The sequence below is a fragment of the Teleopsis dalmanni genome, chromosome 1, assembly GCF_002237135.1.
Source record: "Teleopsis dalmanni isolate 2A chromosome 1, ASM223713v2, whole genome shotgun sequence".
Lineage (NCBI taxonomy): Eukaryota > Metazoa > Arthropoda > Insecta > Diptera > Diopsidae > Teleopsis > Teleopsis dalmanni.
Window position 1 is genome coordinate 205,681,459 of NC_051846.1, and position 14,539 is coordinate 205,695,997.

At 28.4% G+C, this 14,539-nt stretch overlaps 1 protein-coding gene across 1 annotated transcript in view; it reads left to right on the top strand.

The window, feature by feature from the left end:
• Positions 1-5,304, top strand: part of LOC119667123 — a 40,841-nt gene extending 35,537 nt beyond the window's left edge. Inside the window, exons 4-6 of the mRNA XM_038076411.1 lie at positions 2,727-2,881; positions 4,668-4,799; positions 5,134-5,304. Coding sequence (XP_037932339.1) covers positions 2,727-2,881; positions 4,668-4,799; positions 5,134-5,220 — 374 coding nt within the window. The 3' untranslated portion in view covers positions 5,221-5,304. The remainder of the gene's footprint in view (positions 1-2,726; positions 2,882-4,667; positions 4,800-5,133) is intronic.
• The last annotated feature ends 9,235 nt before the right edge of the window (positions 5,305-14,539 follow it).

Here is a 14,539-nt window from a genome sequence, read left to right on the forward strand (position 1 = left end):
TTAAAAATAATATCTTAGCTGTTTGACGGAACATTCCGTCTTGAGCGGGCATATTGACCAATTAGATGCTGCTTTTGATGGCTACGGTCATGGTGTGAATCAGAGAAGAAACTGAAGTCAGTTGCTCAACTGCTCTATCACTACCCGTCACTCACTTCCATTTTTGGTTCTCCTTCTTTAAATATCCGTCTTATACCTCTAATAAAGGCATTGAAGATATTATCTGTTATATTAACGCAACAAAGTAATTCTCGATCCGAAGTAAAGACATATTTACTTAAGCACTTTAAAACAATTTAAAACATTTAATTTAAAACAATGTTACCACAGTGGGTCCATTTTCAAAGCTTAATTGATTGCCGTTTTTGAACGAGGCAGGCTAATATTATAAAATGCAACAAAATTTACCAAAAATATTCAAAACTTTTGTACCACTGTCAAAAACATCCACTAAAATCTGCAACACTCATGGATGTAAAATGGCAAACTAATCTCAGTATTCAAATATGTTTATCATCGATTCAATTTACTGCATCAACTTGTGATTTCAAAGATTGAAAGCTTGTCCACTAAGTTTACATAGCGCTGTATGACGACTTGATTTGGTTCTTTATATTTTTAAATCAATTAACTTAATAAAGTGATGAATCACTTTATGATACTAAGGGCTATAATTCCTCCATGATAATCTTTTTCAAATACACCTGATTTGGAACACCTATGCTGCAAGAAGCCGTGGAAGATCACAAACCATATGGTATAGTACAGTTTTTACATTTTATCGATAGCGATTATTAGGTGGCAATAGATTATATTGAAATTTATTTGTGAAATCTTGAAACTCGTAGAAAGTAGTACGGAAATAATAATAGAAACAGTAATTATAGAAAGCACAGTTAGACATGTTACAAACTTCGAATATTAATACAGCAGATAATAAATAATAAGTTCGTATACAAATTCAGACAGAAATTTAAACCTAATATTGAAGAGAAAATACTAGATATCTGATCACCTCCTAAATAGTCTTAGCCTCTACACAAGAAGTAATAACTGAAAGCAGGCGGCCAACACACTAGTATTCTCTAATGCCATTTATTGCACTAGATAAAAAAAACAACTATTTTATATTAACCAGTTAAATTACTCATCACTTAACGTTCGTTAAAGGCTCCCAAATTGTAAGGGCTGAATTTAACCAAGCTATACATACAAATAAATAGTTAGAAACGAAAATAGGTCACCACAATGGGCCGAAAATAGTAATTCTATTCGTAGACTATTCCAATCACTTCTTCAATCAACCAATCGAAGCAAAAATGTGTATCTACTTTCTTCTCTTTTGTGATTTTTTTTTTATTTATGTATATATGTAATTATTTATCTTTATGATATCCAAAACATCATAATGTTGATAGGTTACCGGAGTTTTGGCATTAATTACAGCTTATTTCTTTTCTTCAAAAAGATTATTCTCGTATATGTATAGGTAGATTATACTTTTTCTTCATTACTTATTATTGAAGTTCTTCGCTATTATCTTGAAATTATTTTTGTTTACTATATTCTAGCTAGAAATTATAGGTCTTAACATGCGAGGTTTGGTTAGGTATATTATAGTATAAATGTATTACAACCCTTGTGTGTCAATCCTCATTCTTCCTCTTTCTTAATATGTCATCCTTCTGTTACACGATTTTGTTCGGTCTCGTCTTCTCCTATTATACTATACTACAATTTTTAGACTTCATGTTTTTATTTCTTTATAAGTCCTTCTTTAGTATTTTTATCTTTGACTACATTTCGCCACTTCTTCTTAACAAAAATTTGCTCAAAAACTATTCTATTCACTTTTTACTTGCTCTTCTTCATTTATTTGGTTATATCTTGTATTTTTTCAGAATATTCAGGACTAAAGATTTACATTTTTAAACCTGCTTATATATTTTTATCCACTTCTAAGAAAAATTTCTGCCGAAATTTTCTAACGAACTACAAGTATTTTTTCACAAGAAATAATATTATACAATCCTTGTACTTCCTTAAAGCAAGAAAGCCATAAAACTTTAAATGTTTGCTTTGCTTCACTTCCGCGGTATTAGTGTGGCTTTCTTAATAGCGGAAACGGATATAATGGCAAGCAGACACGTTGCTGTTGTTGTCGTTCGCGTCGTCGTCGACATAAGTTTGAGGCAATTTGGCATGACGCTGTCCTGGTCTATGTCGACGGCATCATTTATGCAACTTCAACTAGCCTGGCCAATTCTGATTTTTTCCAAATTCGTTAAAGTTTCCGCCCAACAACAATGCAAAGTCAAGTCGAAGCATAGCATAAAATCATAATTTTATGTTAGTTTTTCTATGCAAACTATGGATTCGACTTAAATGCAAAGGATCATAATTTCTCCTCAACTCCTGCCCCTGTTGCTTCAGCGCTTTTACCATATTTGCTACTACGACAGAAAGAAAGTAGAAAGTTTTTCGCGCAATTACCGTGTTATTTTATTATGAGTTATTTTATTGCACTTTGGCAGTGCATAATTTTGAACTCAGACACACAAACGAGTGTCTGTGTAATGCGAACATAACAATTACTCCTGCTAAATGTCAGTGGCAGCAAGAAGCTTTTTCACTGTCCTCTAAATTAATAGAAAAACACATTTTGATTAAATTTACAGAATGTGCAAAAAATTATAAAAAGCAATATTTTTTTCTTATTCTTTCAGGTTTTTCAACACCGATTAGGCACATATCAGTGCGTTCATTGTTGCCAAACACGGATCACTACATCACATACGAAGGCTCAACTACACATCCTGGCTGCTGGGAGAGCACCGTTTGGATTATAGTTAATAAACCTATTTATATCACTAAACAAGAGGTTAGTAAAAATATACAAATCCTAACTACAATATTAATCACTCAATGATCTGTGACAAAAAAATTTAATTAAAACCAAAGGCTGTGCATAATTATATCGCCAAATAATTTATAACTAAGCTTGTTTTAATTATGTTATTATCGCTTTAACCGTAGCCACTGCAAATTTTCATTATAACCAACCTTTTTAATACCCTTCGCACGCAAATTTCGAAAATAAACTAATCGTGGTGACCCACCATATAACACGATAGCAACCTCAGATATATTCTACATCATTAGAGTATACACCATTATTATGCTGTAGGCATGACTCTTCTTCGATATGCTGTGCCAAATATGATTTCTTTTAGTTAAAATCGTTTTTTCTACCAAAGACTTAGTTGTGGACCAACTTAATCCACAATAAGGTTTCAATCTATTAAAATAAAAGTCGGTCTCTTAAATTAAATGGTTGATCCGGTCTTATAGTACTGTCCGCGCACTCATTATTATTGATTTATTTGTGATTACGGGCCCAGTAAAGTACTATTCTGTTTTTGTTAAGCAGTTAATATAGCATACCGTGGTAGATCACCCATATTTCTGAAGAAAGCCTCCTGGAGACCAATACTTCAATTGTTTCTATCTGTGTTAATTTACGGAAATCTATGGCGATCGATGTAGATCTGTATAGGTCCTAGATCATGTGATCAATTCGATTCCACTTAGGGCGAAGAATTTCCGTGACTCCTATTTCACTGAATAATATTTACTTAATCTGTATGAAGAGTATTTTAGTTCTGGTAATGCCAAAGCTAACTTCTTTATTTAGTTTGCTTGAGTGTGGCGTTTTAATTTAATATTAGTTGTGTCAGATAAATAATTATTTAATTACCTTGTTAGCCACAAAATTTTGTGCAAATGTCGTATTAATTTTGCAACAAATTGAATTTGCAGTATTTTTGATTGCATTTCCCGGAATTATTCCGTGGCGGTCTCAAGCCACACAGATGCGGTAACGGAAATCAATTTAAACCGTGTTCATATGCACTATTTTAAATGGTAAAAATTATGTATTAATTGTGCACTTCATAAGCAATTAAGGACCTTTCAAAAAAAAAAAAGGACACTTATTTTATATGTGTTTAATTGCAGTTCATTTAATTGTTCCTGTTAAAGTTTCGACATATTTCATTTACAAGCAATTAAGTGCTAAGTGGTATTAAATTGCTCAAAAGTGTTTATATGGGTTTTTTTTAAATTAATTATGAATTGATAGTAGGTAACTTAAAAAATTTTTTTTTAATTTTAATTGCATATATATGAATAACTAAAAATCAGGATATTTTATTTTTACGAATACCATCTTATATTGCAAGCTTTTTTATAACTTTAAAGCTATGCATCTTTAAAGCATTTTTTAAATAGAAGTTCACATCTATCTACCAATTATCAATTGTTTATATTAAAGTAAAGTTCAATATAGACAGTTCAAATAAAAAAAACTTTCTTATATACTTAGAAGAAAAAGTTTTTTATTTAGCAAAAAGTTTTTATCTTTTACAGTAGATCAATAAATATTGTATCTGTAAATAACTATTAAAACTAAATAAGTGTCATGCTACTAATAATTAAAGAGAATTATATATATTTATTTTGTATTTTAATAATTTTTTTAGACTAAAATTATATCAGTTAACTTTTACGAACTACCATATATACTGCAATATACAATTAACTTGCGTATATATACTTCAAATTTTTTCAAACGTAATTTTATTTGTACTGTACTATTTTGTTTGCAGTTATATCAACTCAGACGACTGATGCAAGGTTCAGAGACTTCACCTAAAGCTCCATTAGGCAATAATGCGCGTCCTCTACAAGGACTTCATCATAGAACAGTAAGAACTAATATAGACTTTAAGAGAAACAAGGTAAATATAAAATTATTTAAAATATCTTCTATGTTTATTATTTAAATATCTTCTATGTTTTTATCAGCAAATAAAAAATACTTAGAATTTAAAAAATTTTTAAAAAGAATTAAGTGACTATTACAAATATTTCAAATTAAATACTAGACGCATCATAGGATTCATATAGTCCATAAATATAGATAATTAATGTATAGAATGGACTTGTTTTATTAAAGAATGTGACAGAAATATTAAAAATATGATATCTTAGAGAAATGTAATTTAATATAAAAATCTTCATAAAATCAATCCTCATTACTTACGTATATTTCTTCTTCTTATTGCATTGCAGAATCAAAACTCATGCCCTTCCATGTACAAGGATATGTATTACCGAGCGAATCGCTGGTCACCGGACACAGGACTTCTAATTCGTTGACCGCACTATCTTCACAAAGAAATGCCGAGACGGATCCGCAGCAGTACCAGCTACCAAAGTAGCCACGAAAGCAACAACGATCATAAAAACTATAACAAATTTAAATTATTACTATTATTACTATTATATATAGTAGAAGTAGCAACAAACGAAAAATATTTTACAACAAATTAAAGATGACAGGAAATAAATTAAAATCAGAAGCCGGAAATGTGGCAAAACTAAAAAATATAGAGGAAGACTTTAATTTCGTCAACTTTGCAGACAACTTCGAAATGCAGACCCAGGCTTCTGGTGTGTTATTGCTTGCTTTACTAATCAAATACTAAGCCAACTTGCAAAATATTTACCTATAAGCATTCTTTTTATTATAAACAATTGATTTTTTTAAATTAAAAAGTAATAAGTGTATTTTATTTTAAAAAAAAATTATAATTATTATTATTTGTTACATATTATTTTTTAAAAAGAAAATTGTATAAATCGTATAATTTTATTACAGTTTAAACATTATAAAAATCAAAAACAAATTTAATAAATATGTATAACCGCAGTTAAGTAAATCATTTGTTTAGATGCAATATATTTATATAAAATATATATAAATAAATAAAAATTATATAAAAAAGCCGAGAACTGGTTGGGTGGACAATAAATATTTAAACAAAAATAGCGAAATATATTGTATTTAATATAAAACATAAATAAAACATAAAAAAACGCAAGAAATATATAAGCTAAACATATTGAATATATATGAGTAAAGCAGACAGCAAAATATACTAATGCGTATATAGCATGTTCGTTGTAAGCTAATATATAACCTCAAATACTTAATCAAAATTATACATATAATTAACACTTATCTTTATAATTGTGTTTACTCCTTGAAAATTTTTACTTTCCATTGCTATGTAATAACATAATGCTGGATACTCATACCGAAGTCTATTATCCTACATATAGAGACGATATACGTCGTGCTTAGTTTTAAGTACTAGATAAAATAAATTGTATTAACTATTATTTTTTTTATGAAAATTAATCATAAAATAAAGAATATATATTTAAACCAAATATGGTTATCCTGGCTAGGCTAGTGTTGTAAATGCTACAGAATTTATTTTGCTATTATTGTTCTGTCATGGAAGAGCTCAATTGTAGAATGTGTTGTCAGCTGTGGAATTATTTTAGCTACTACGATATATCAAGAATAGGAGCAATTATTTGTATACATATGATTCTATGTGGTTAATTATATTAATAATTTTTTATTTTAATATAGCAAATTAAATTATTACATATATAAATGTATTTGTAAACTAAATTGATATATTTATATATATATTATTATATATATATATACATATGTACCAAGTATATACTATGTATTTTAGTTAATAATGAATGTAATAAAGTTAATGATCACTTGTGTAAAATGCAATAAATATTTAATAAATAATGTATTCGTATATAGTCAAAACTATTACATATGTATGCAAAAAATAAATAAATTTAAAAATATATTGTATAGTTATAAGTTACATATTACATAAAAATATTAAAAAATAATTAGTGTATGCAAATAAATAAGAATGATTATAACAAAACTAAAACTTGAAGCTTTTTTATAGAGATTTTTATATTTTTAAAAATCATTTATAGGCGAATTATACTAGTTTACCTAAAAATATTTTAATCCAAAATATTTCAATCCGCTGATTAAGCCATAATCAGTTCGAATGATTATGAATGCATAGTATTCAACATATAGATAGATATGAATTCTTTTCTTCTGATGCATAAAGTATCTTAATGTAGTAGTAATGTTTATATTTCCATTAAACCTATTTCAAGTTGTTTTACTCAATCATTATTAGGAATATTTTTAGCAGGATTTTGAAAGCATGTTAAGCTCAGTACAATATCGAATCAGTTGAAAGCCCTAATAAAGCACTTTGAAGAATATCAGCTTAATTATTGGTAACATATTCAAACAGATGACCACTAGTTATCGAAAAAAAATGTTACTAAAGTGTACAAAAATGTATATGTGTTTCGAGCCTGTTGGGATCTGTTGAGAAAAGGGGATGAGGTACTTTGAAATATTTCAATTCAATTGTCGTTGAATATATTTAAGCAAATGATCCTGGTTACCAAAAAAAGTATACAAAATTATAGAATTATGTGTTTTGAGCCTGTTCAGGTCTGTCGTAGACATACCATGAAATATTTTAGTTTAATTGTTAATGAATATACTCAAACAAATGAACCGTAGTGTTTTGAGTTTGTTCGGAACCTGTTAAGCATTTTGATAAGGTACTTTGAACGATTTCACTGCATTAACTAATGTACTGATGTTTAAAAAGCGTTGTATTCGCTTTAATTCGTTGTTAGGCTAAGCTATATATTAGATACTCAATTACAATCAAGATTTTTGTTTATATAAATCGTATGGTGAATGCGATCTAAGAATACAACTAACCTATCTTTATTTTGATTTAAATTTTTCTCAATAGTGCAAGTATTTTTAAATATTTGTATGCATAAAAAGTTCAGATATATATCATGTTTAAAAAAGTACAGACGTGTTACGTCTCTAGTCCAAATAACACACCATCGCACTATAAGTGATCTCTTATATATTGATTAGTTTTTCGATAGTAACTTGCAGCTTTTCACTACCCCAATGCAACAGTTTTGTGTTTTATTTATTGATTAGTGAAAGAATTTTTTTTAAAAATAATTAAAACATTTAATTATTAGTGAAAGAATGAAAATAAGTCATTGAGGCGAATGTGTTGTGAAAAATCGTCATCAATATTATAGTAAGATTTCACAATTCCAACAAAATCAGCGATAGCAAGGTGCGAAATATATATGACTGAAACAACGCTGCGGAATTAAAACCACGAAATGAATAACCTTCATATGAAAGAAAAATGATAAGTAAAAAAATTATAATAAAAAGAATAATAAAAATAATGCATAATAATAGTAATATATTTATAAAAATAACAAAAATCATTTATGTATTATTCCAATAATTTTAACGACTTTTTTAATGACTTTTATTTAAAAAATTAAAACTTTTTCACTTTGACCAAATTTCCATAAAATTTTGAAATTTTTACTTCATTGAAATTGCAAGTAGCTAATAAAAATTTATAGCCTAATTTGCGGCGCACACACTCATTATTAGAACTACTTTGTACCAATTTTAATTAAAATGCAATTAATTATTAAACGTTTCCATTTTGCTTTGTCATTTATGCTCAAAATTAAATTTTGTGTAAAATTCATTAATGAATTTTACTTTAATACAATAAAAAACGGGAAGCAGACACACACACCAACACATTTACTTAAACAAACAAATTATAATGCATTTAAAATATTTATTTATTATTTCCTTTGTATACAAAATATGCTCACAAACACCCACACACACACACACGCATGCCGCTTTTCAGACGAAAATGCAATCTCTTCTGTGTTTGAGCGAAATTCCAGTGAATGAATACAATTGTATAAATTTTATAATTCTATTTATGTATACTTGTCACTTATTGTTTACATGTATGCGTGTTTATGTGTATGTTTGTGGGTGTGCGTCATTGCAGTGTTAGAGTGCTTTCAAAATTTAATAAACAATTGATTGCAATAGCTAATGTCAGTGCTGTTGTTGTTGTTGTTAGTGTTGTTGTTGATATTGTTCCATTGCGTTATTTCATTGTTTATGAAATTGAAAATTGCGCCTAAAAACAGGCAAACAAATTTCTTTTATAAACTTTAAATCGTTAAAATTTACGAAAGAAATCACAGCGGTTTAGGCGTTTAGCGTAATTAGTAATTTTGACTACACTTTATGTGCTGAAAAACAACGGCTTTAATTTTAATTAGAAGCCTAGCACTATAGAAAAGGCTACCGCAATGGTTCAATGGTTGTGAAAATATAATTTTTTCCAAAACAGTTTTTTTGTTTCATTTGAAGTGTTTTGGTCAAACAGTTATGCTTAGAAAAAAAAAGTTTTTTTTTAATTTTTCTTTTATTATTTTTGATAATGTAAGGTCTTATTTTATGTAATAATATTTCATTACGTTTCTCTTCTACTTGATTTCATGGCGAATTAATTTGTAATTAGTTTTGATTCAACCGCTGTAATTACTTTGAATAAATTTCCCTTTTTATGTTATTTTTTATGTGTAAGTATTAAGGAATGGTTAAATCAACTTAGGCATGAAATTTTCAATATGGCTTTCCGGAAATTAGAAATTTGTTGAATTTAGAAATGCTTTAGTGAGTTTGTGAATAATTCAAAAAAATTCAAATTGGAGCGAAGATTTGGATATATTTACAGTTGTCTTAAACAAAAATATAAACTTTAAAAAAAAATATCTAAAAATATTTTCATGTAAGTAAATTTCAATTTACATTAATTGTATAATTATTGTATTAAGAGAACTTATATACGAGTAGCGCATAAGAACCTTACCACAGAGTCAAATATAAAGGTTAAGAGTTAAATTTTTAAGAAAACGATTTGCACAATAATTGTATTTGGATTGTTATCAGCCTCAAAAGTTTATAGATTTAAATAGTGTAATGCTTAATCTGATCAGACTATTTTCATTTCGTGTATGTGCACAGGCAATACATTCTTATTCTTTATTTTTAACTTGTAATTTTATAACTTTTTCTTATTGTTTGTTGTTATTACAGTTTCTAACAGATCTATGTACTCATAATCAAAACGTTTTATTTTCCTTGATTTTATTTGATAGTTCTTTACCCATACCCTCCAACCTCCTCTCATTTTTTTCAAGTCGCTAATTTACTCATCTTTTCCTTGGCCTGCTTTTACTGCATTCCTCAATATATGCCCTTGCATATCTTGAATCTTCCTAGATATAATACGTAGTATTAATGTACAATAATATATAAAAATAAATTATATATATTTTATTATTTTATAATTTGAGTTAATCTAACCTTTATTACATAAAGGTTAGTAATCAATCCATGATTGCATATCTTGAATCTTCCTAGATATAATACGTAGTATTAATGTACAATAATATATAAAAATAAATTATATATATTTTATTATTTTATAATTTGAGTTAATCTAACCTTTATTACATAAAGGTTAGTAATCAATCCATGATTGATTTTAGGATACTATTCTGAGAAGTCATCCCAACGAAATAGATTGTCTCAAGTGAGTAATGTTCTTATTGACCAAGGAGAGAACAAGGAGAGAACTTTTCTCCTTTTAAATAAACTGAGGAGGCATTATCTCGTTTAGGGTTTGTTGTTGCATAAGAGAATTACATTTATCACAGTGCTTTCGTCCATTTTTTCCTGATAATATGCTGATATATTACGTAGTATTAATGTACAATAATATATAAAAATAAATTATATATATTTTATTATTTTATAATTTGAGTTAATCTAACCTTTATTACATAAAGGTTAGTAATCAATCCATGATTGCATATCTTGAATCTTCCTAGATATAATACGTAGTATTTATGTACAATAATATATAAAAATAAATTATATATATTTTATTATTTTATAATTTGAGTTAATCTAACCATTATTACATAAAGGTTACTTATCAATCCAGCATTGATTTTAGGATACTTTCTCAGAATATCATCCCAACGAAATAGATTTGTCTCAAGTGAAGTACTGTTCTTATTACCAAGGAGAGAACACTTTTCTTTTCTTCTTTTAATACACTGAGGCATTATTGCTCGTTTAGGGTTTGTTTTTGCATAAGAGATTTACATAACTGCAGTGCTTTCGTCCATTTTTCCTGATAATATGCTGATATTATCTTTGTCAATATAATAACTAAATTTTATCACCTTCTTTTATATATTTTTTTAACACTTTTTCAAAAATTTAAACTCGTTCTCCAGTTTTGGAAAATATGTATATCATAAAATGAAGGTGCAACGTAAGTGCTCTAAATTGCTTCTTTGATTTTAATTTAGTTACATTCCTTATCTGTTCGGCTTCGATTTGGTCCAGAAGGAGGATTCTAATTAGGAATTCGTCAAAAATGAGCATTTTCACTCCTTTCAATAATTTAAGTGCTTATTGCTCAGTTAGGGTTAGTTATAGGATAAGGGTTCTGCTATGATCGTATGCACTCTTTCATTTGATGCAATTGCTCCTCTTCATAGCAAACCTAATTACCAAAGTACCAAATTTGTATCAATACAATAACTTTTAAAGTTGTTTTAAATTTATTTTATTAAATTAAGTCGCTTTAAAGTTTTCAATGATTTTTTGAAGTAGAAGTGCATCTTAAATGCACTAAATTAATTCAATGCTTCATTGCTTCCGACTTATCGAGTGAATGAACTTAATTCAAAAACTCGCGTTGTGTAAGGGAAGGGAAATATTTAATTACCCAAATATGTTTAATGTTTACATACTTACTTATACAATATTATATAGTTGATGCAAATATTATTATTTGTGCATAATCAGATTGCATAATAAAAATGATTTAAATTAAAATGAATAATTTTCATAAGCATATGCGCTGATAATATCAAGTCCTCCTACTCGTATGTTGGCGCATGAATTATTATTTAATTTTTTATTTTTAATTCTGCATATTCCATGATTATTTAACCTTACTCCTGTATTATTTAATAAGGTAAACATTTGCCAGTATGAACAGGACAACACAGTGCCATGTGAAACTTGCTACATATTTCGGATTTCAGACAACATATTTTGTAGTTGCACACCATCCACTATCTGCTAACTACATTTAATATATTTCTTTGTTAGCAAACTAATTAAAATGAAAATACATTCAAAAAGTGTTAAATTGTGCAACAGCCGAGGACGAATATCCTGCAACCGTGAAATCTGGTTGAAAATGATATTTAATTTTGTTTGCAAAAATTTTCACTTTACGGTAAACGCGCTTGGCCAGTATTCTTGGTTCGTACGAGTCTATGTGGTGACCTGGAATCAAGAGTAAAATTAAAGGCAAATATGAACTTCAAACGATACCAAATGGAGTTTGGAAGCATTAAAGGTTTTACATATTATTTTAAGATTTTATTTTAATTCAAAATTTGTGGTGTGGTATTGTAATTACTTAATGGATTACATTATAATGAAGTTTTCATTAAATTTTGTAGTTTTTAACGGAGTACTTTTTAACCATTATGGATGCTTAAAATTTGAAACAACTTAGTAAAATATTAACTCAACCAAAAATCAATCAATAATAAAAAGATTAAGTTACTATTACTTTTAAGGTTCTCTATAAGGAAGACATTGATTTTCCATAAACGATTTTTTACAAAACAAATACATTTGTTACTCTAGTAAGACTATGGTAGATTACTGAGTGTAAATTATCATTGAAAAAATAAGCGTTTATTATTTTGGACTTTCAGTTTTGCTTATGTGAAATTGTCTACTTCATTCAACAAATTTTTGGAAACTAATTTTTTACTAATCGGCAGGAACTGACTTTGATTTACTGAATGAAAATATTTTGTATACTCATCACCAGGAATTGCTTTAGGTATATCGGTTTAAGCTTTTAGCTGATTGGGTTGGTATCTAAAATATTTCCGTTCATTGTAAATTTCGATATAAACAGTAGACAAAGCTACAAAAAACCAAATACAAATACTGAGAATGATTGATAAGCATATTGCCTTTTTGACAAATAAATCTCGTACCGGGATAGTATCATGATATCTTGATATTGTACCTCGCTAAGAAAGCAACTAACCTATTCTCGATTTTTTTCAAATCCGTCAAATTTCGGCTGCTCTTATCCGTAGAATTTCCAGATAATATTCTACGTTCGCTGACCATCACTGCTATTATAAGACAATTTCCTTTGATTTGAAGAAAACAGTCAGCATAGTCTTGATTTGAATGATCTGAAAAACTGAAGACGATTGATAAGAATGATGTCTATTTGGTAAATATCGTGATGGTTTTATGCCGCAGCTCGCGAAGTTCTTCTCAAATTAGTCGCAATCCGGCTGTCCTGAAACGTTGAACTTGCAGATAATAGGTATTCCACTTTCACTAATCATAACCTAACTTATAAGACAAATTTAATATGAATAATTTCCTTTAAATTGAAAGAAACCATCAGCATTGTCTTGATTTCGCTGATCTGAAAGCGGAGTCTTTTTCTTTCTGACGTTTCGTTTTCACTTTGTCGTTTCGTTTTCAGCTTGTTTTGGAAACGTCAACAGTTTTTATCGCCAGTTATAATGTCTATTTCAGACTTAAAATGCATGTTGTGAAAATACATATGGTCATATAAAAAGAATTTATATAAGGATATATAAATTTCAAACTCAAATTTTAACAATACGAAATAAATGCAAATTTTAGGATTAAAAATTTAAAATTTAAATATAATTTAAGTGTTGGTAGTAAATTTGTTTACGTTGCCGGTACGCCTTTCAACACAAATAACAACAAAATATAAGACAAGCGAGCAATTGTTGAAGGTGTAAATTTGAAATTCCAACGCTTTGTAATTTTTCACTCTATTTCCAGTAACATTTCCGTTTCCGGCATTCGTCATGCCTTACTGACTGCACAGGGAGAAGAACCGCACAAACGCACATGTACACTTTCAAGTGCCCCTACTCCCGAACTAACACACAATCAAACAGACAATCGCACAGCTTAGCTTAGCATTTTATCATCAAAGCAGATTAATATGAATATTTTATTATCATTTTAAATTTTTTAAGACATCAACTAATGGTGCCAAATTGTTAATGTTACCAGGTGCAACAGCTCCAGCAGTTCCAACAGCAGCAATTGTAGGCAGCACCAAGCACAGCAATCTCTCCCAATAATTCCAGCATGTTTGTAAGCAGTTTAGGAAGCTATGCCCAGAAATATGCTTTATGGCTTTTTGGTTAAGTGTTGCTCTTTTTAATTTTTTTTTTATTTTGTTTATTTTTTGTCAGTTCTCCTTAATACTCGAAAGACGCCTGAATTTATACTTTGTAAAATGCTGCAACTGAAAGAAATTGTAGAAATGTGGCGAAAAAGAAGAATTTATAGCCCCAGGTTCGTAAAGGGCAAGTGTGGTAAATGTGTTACTTACAAAAATGTTCCGCATACGCTGAAGAATTTTTAGTGCAAAATGAAACACTACTGTTTCGAATGATTTAATTTTTTCTCCAAATTTCTGGAAACAAAAAAATAAAACTAAAATTATTTCGTTTGCATACCTCTGAGTCTCTTTAAACATTTTAAAACAATATTTTTATATCCGTTTTTAATTTAATA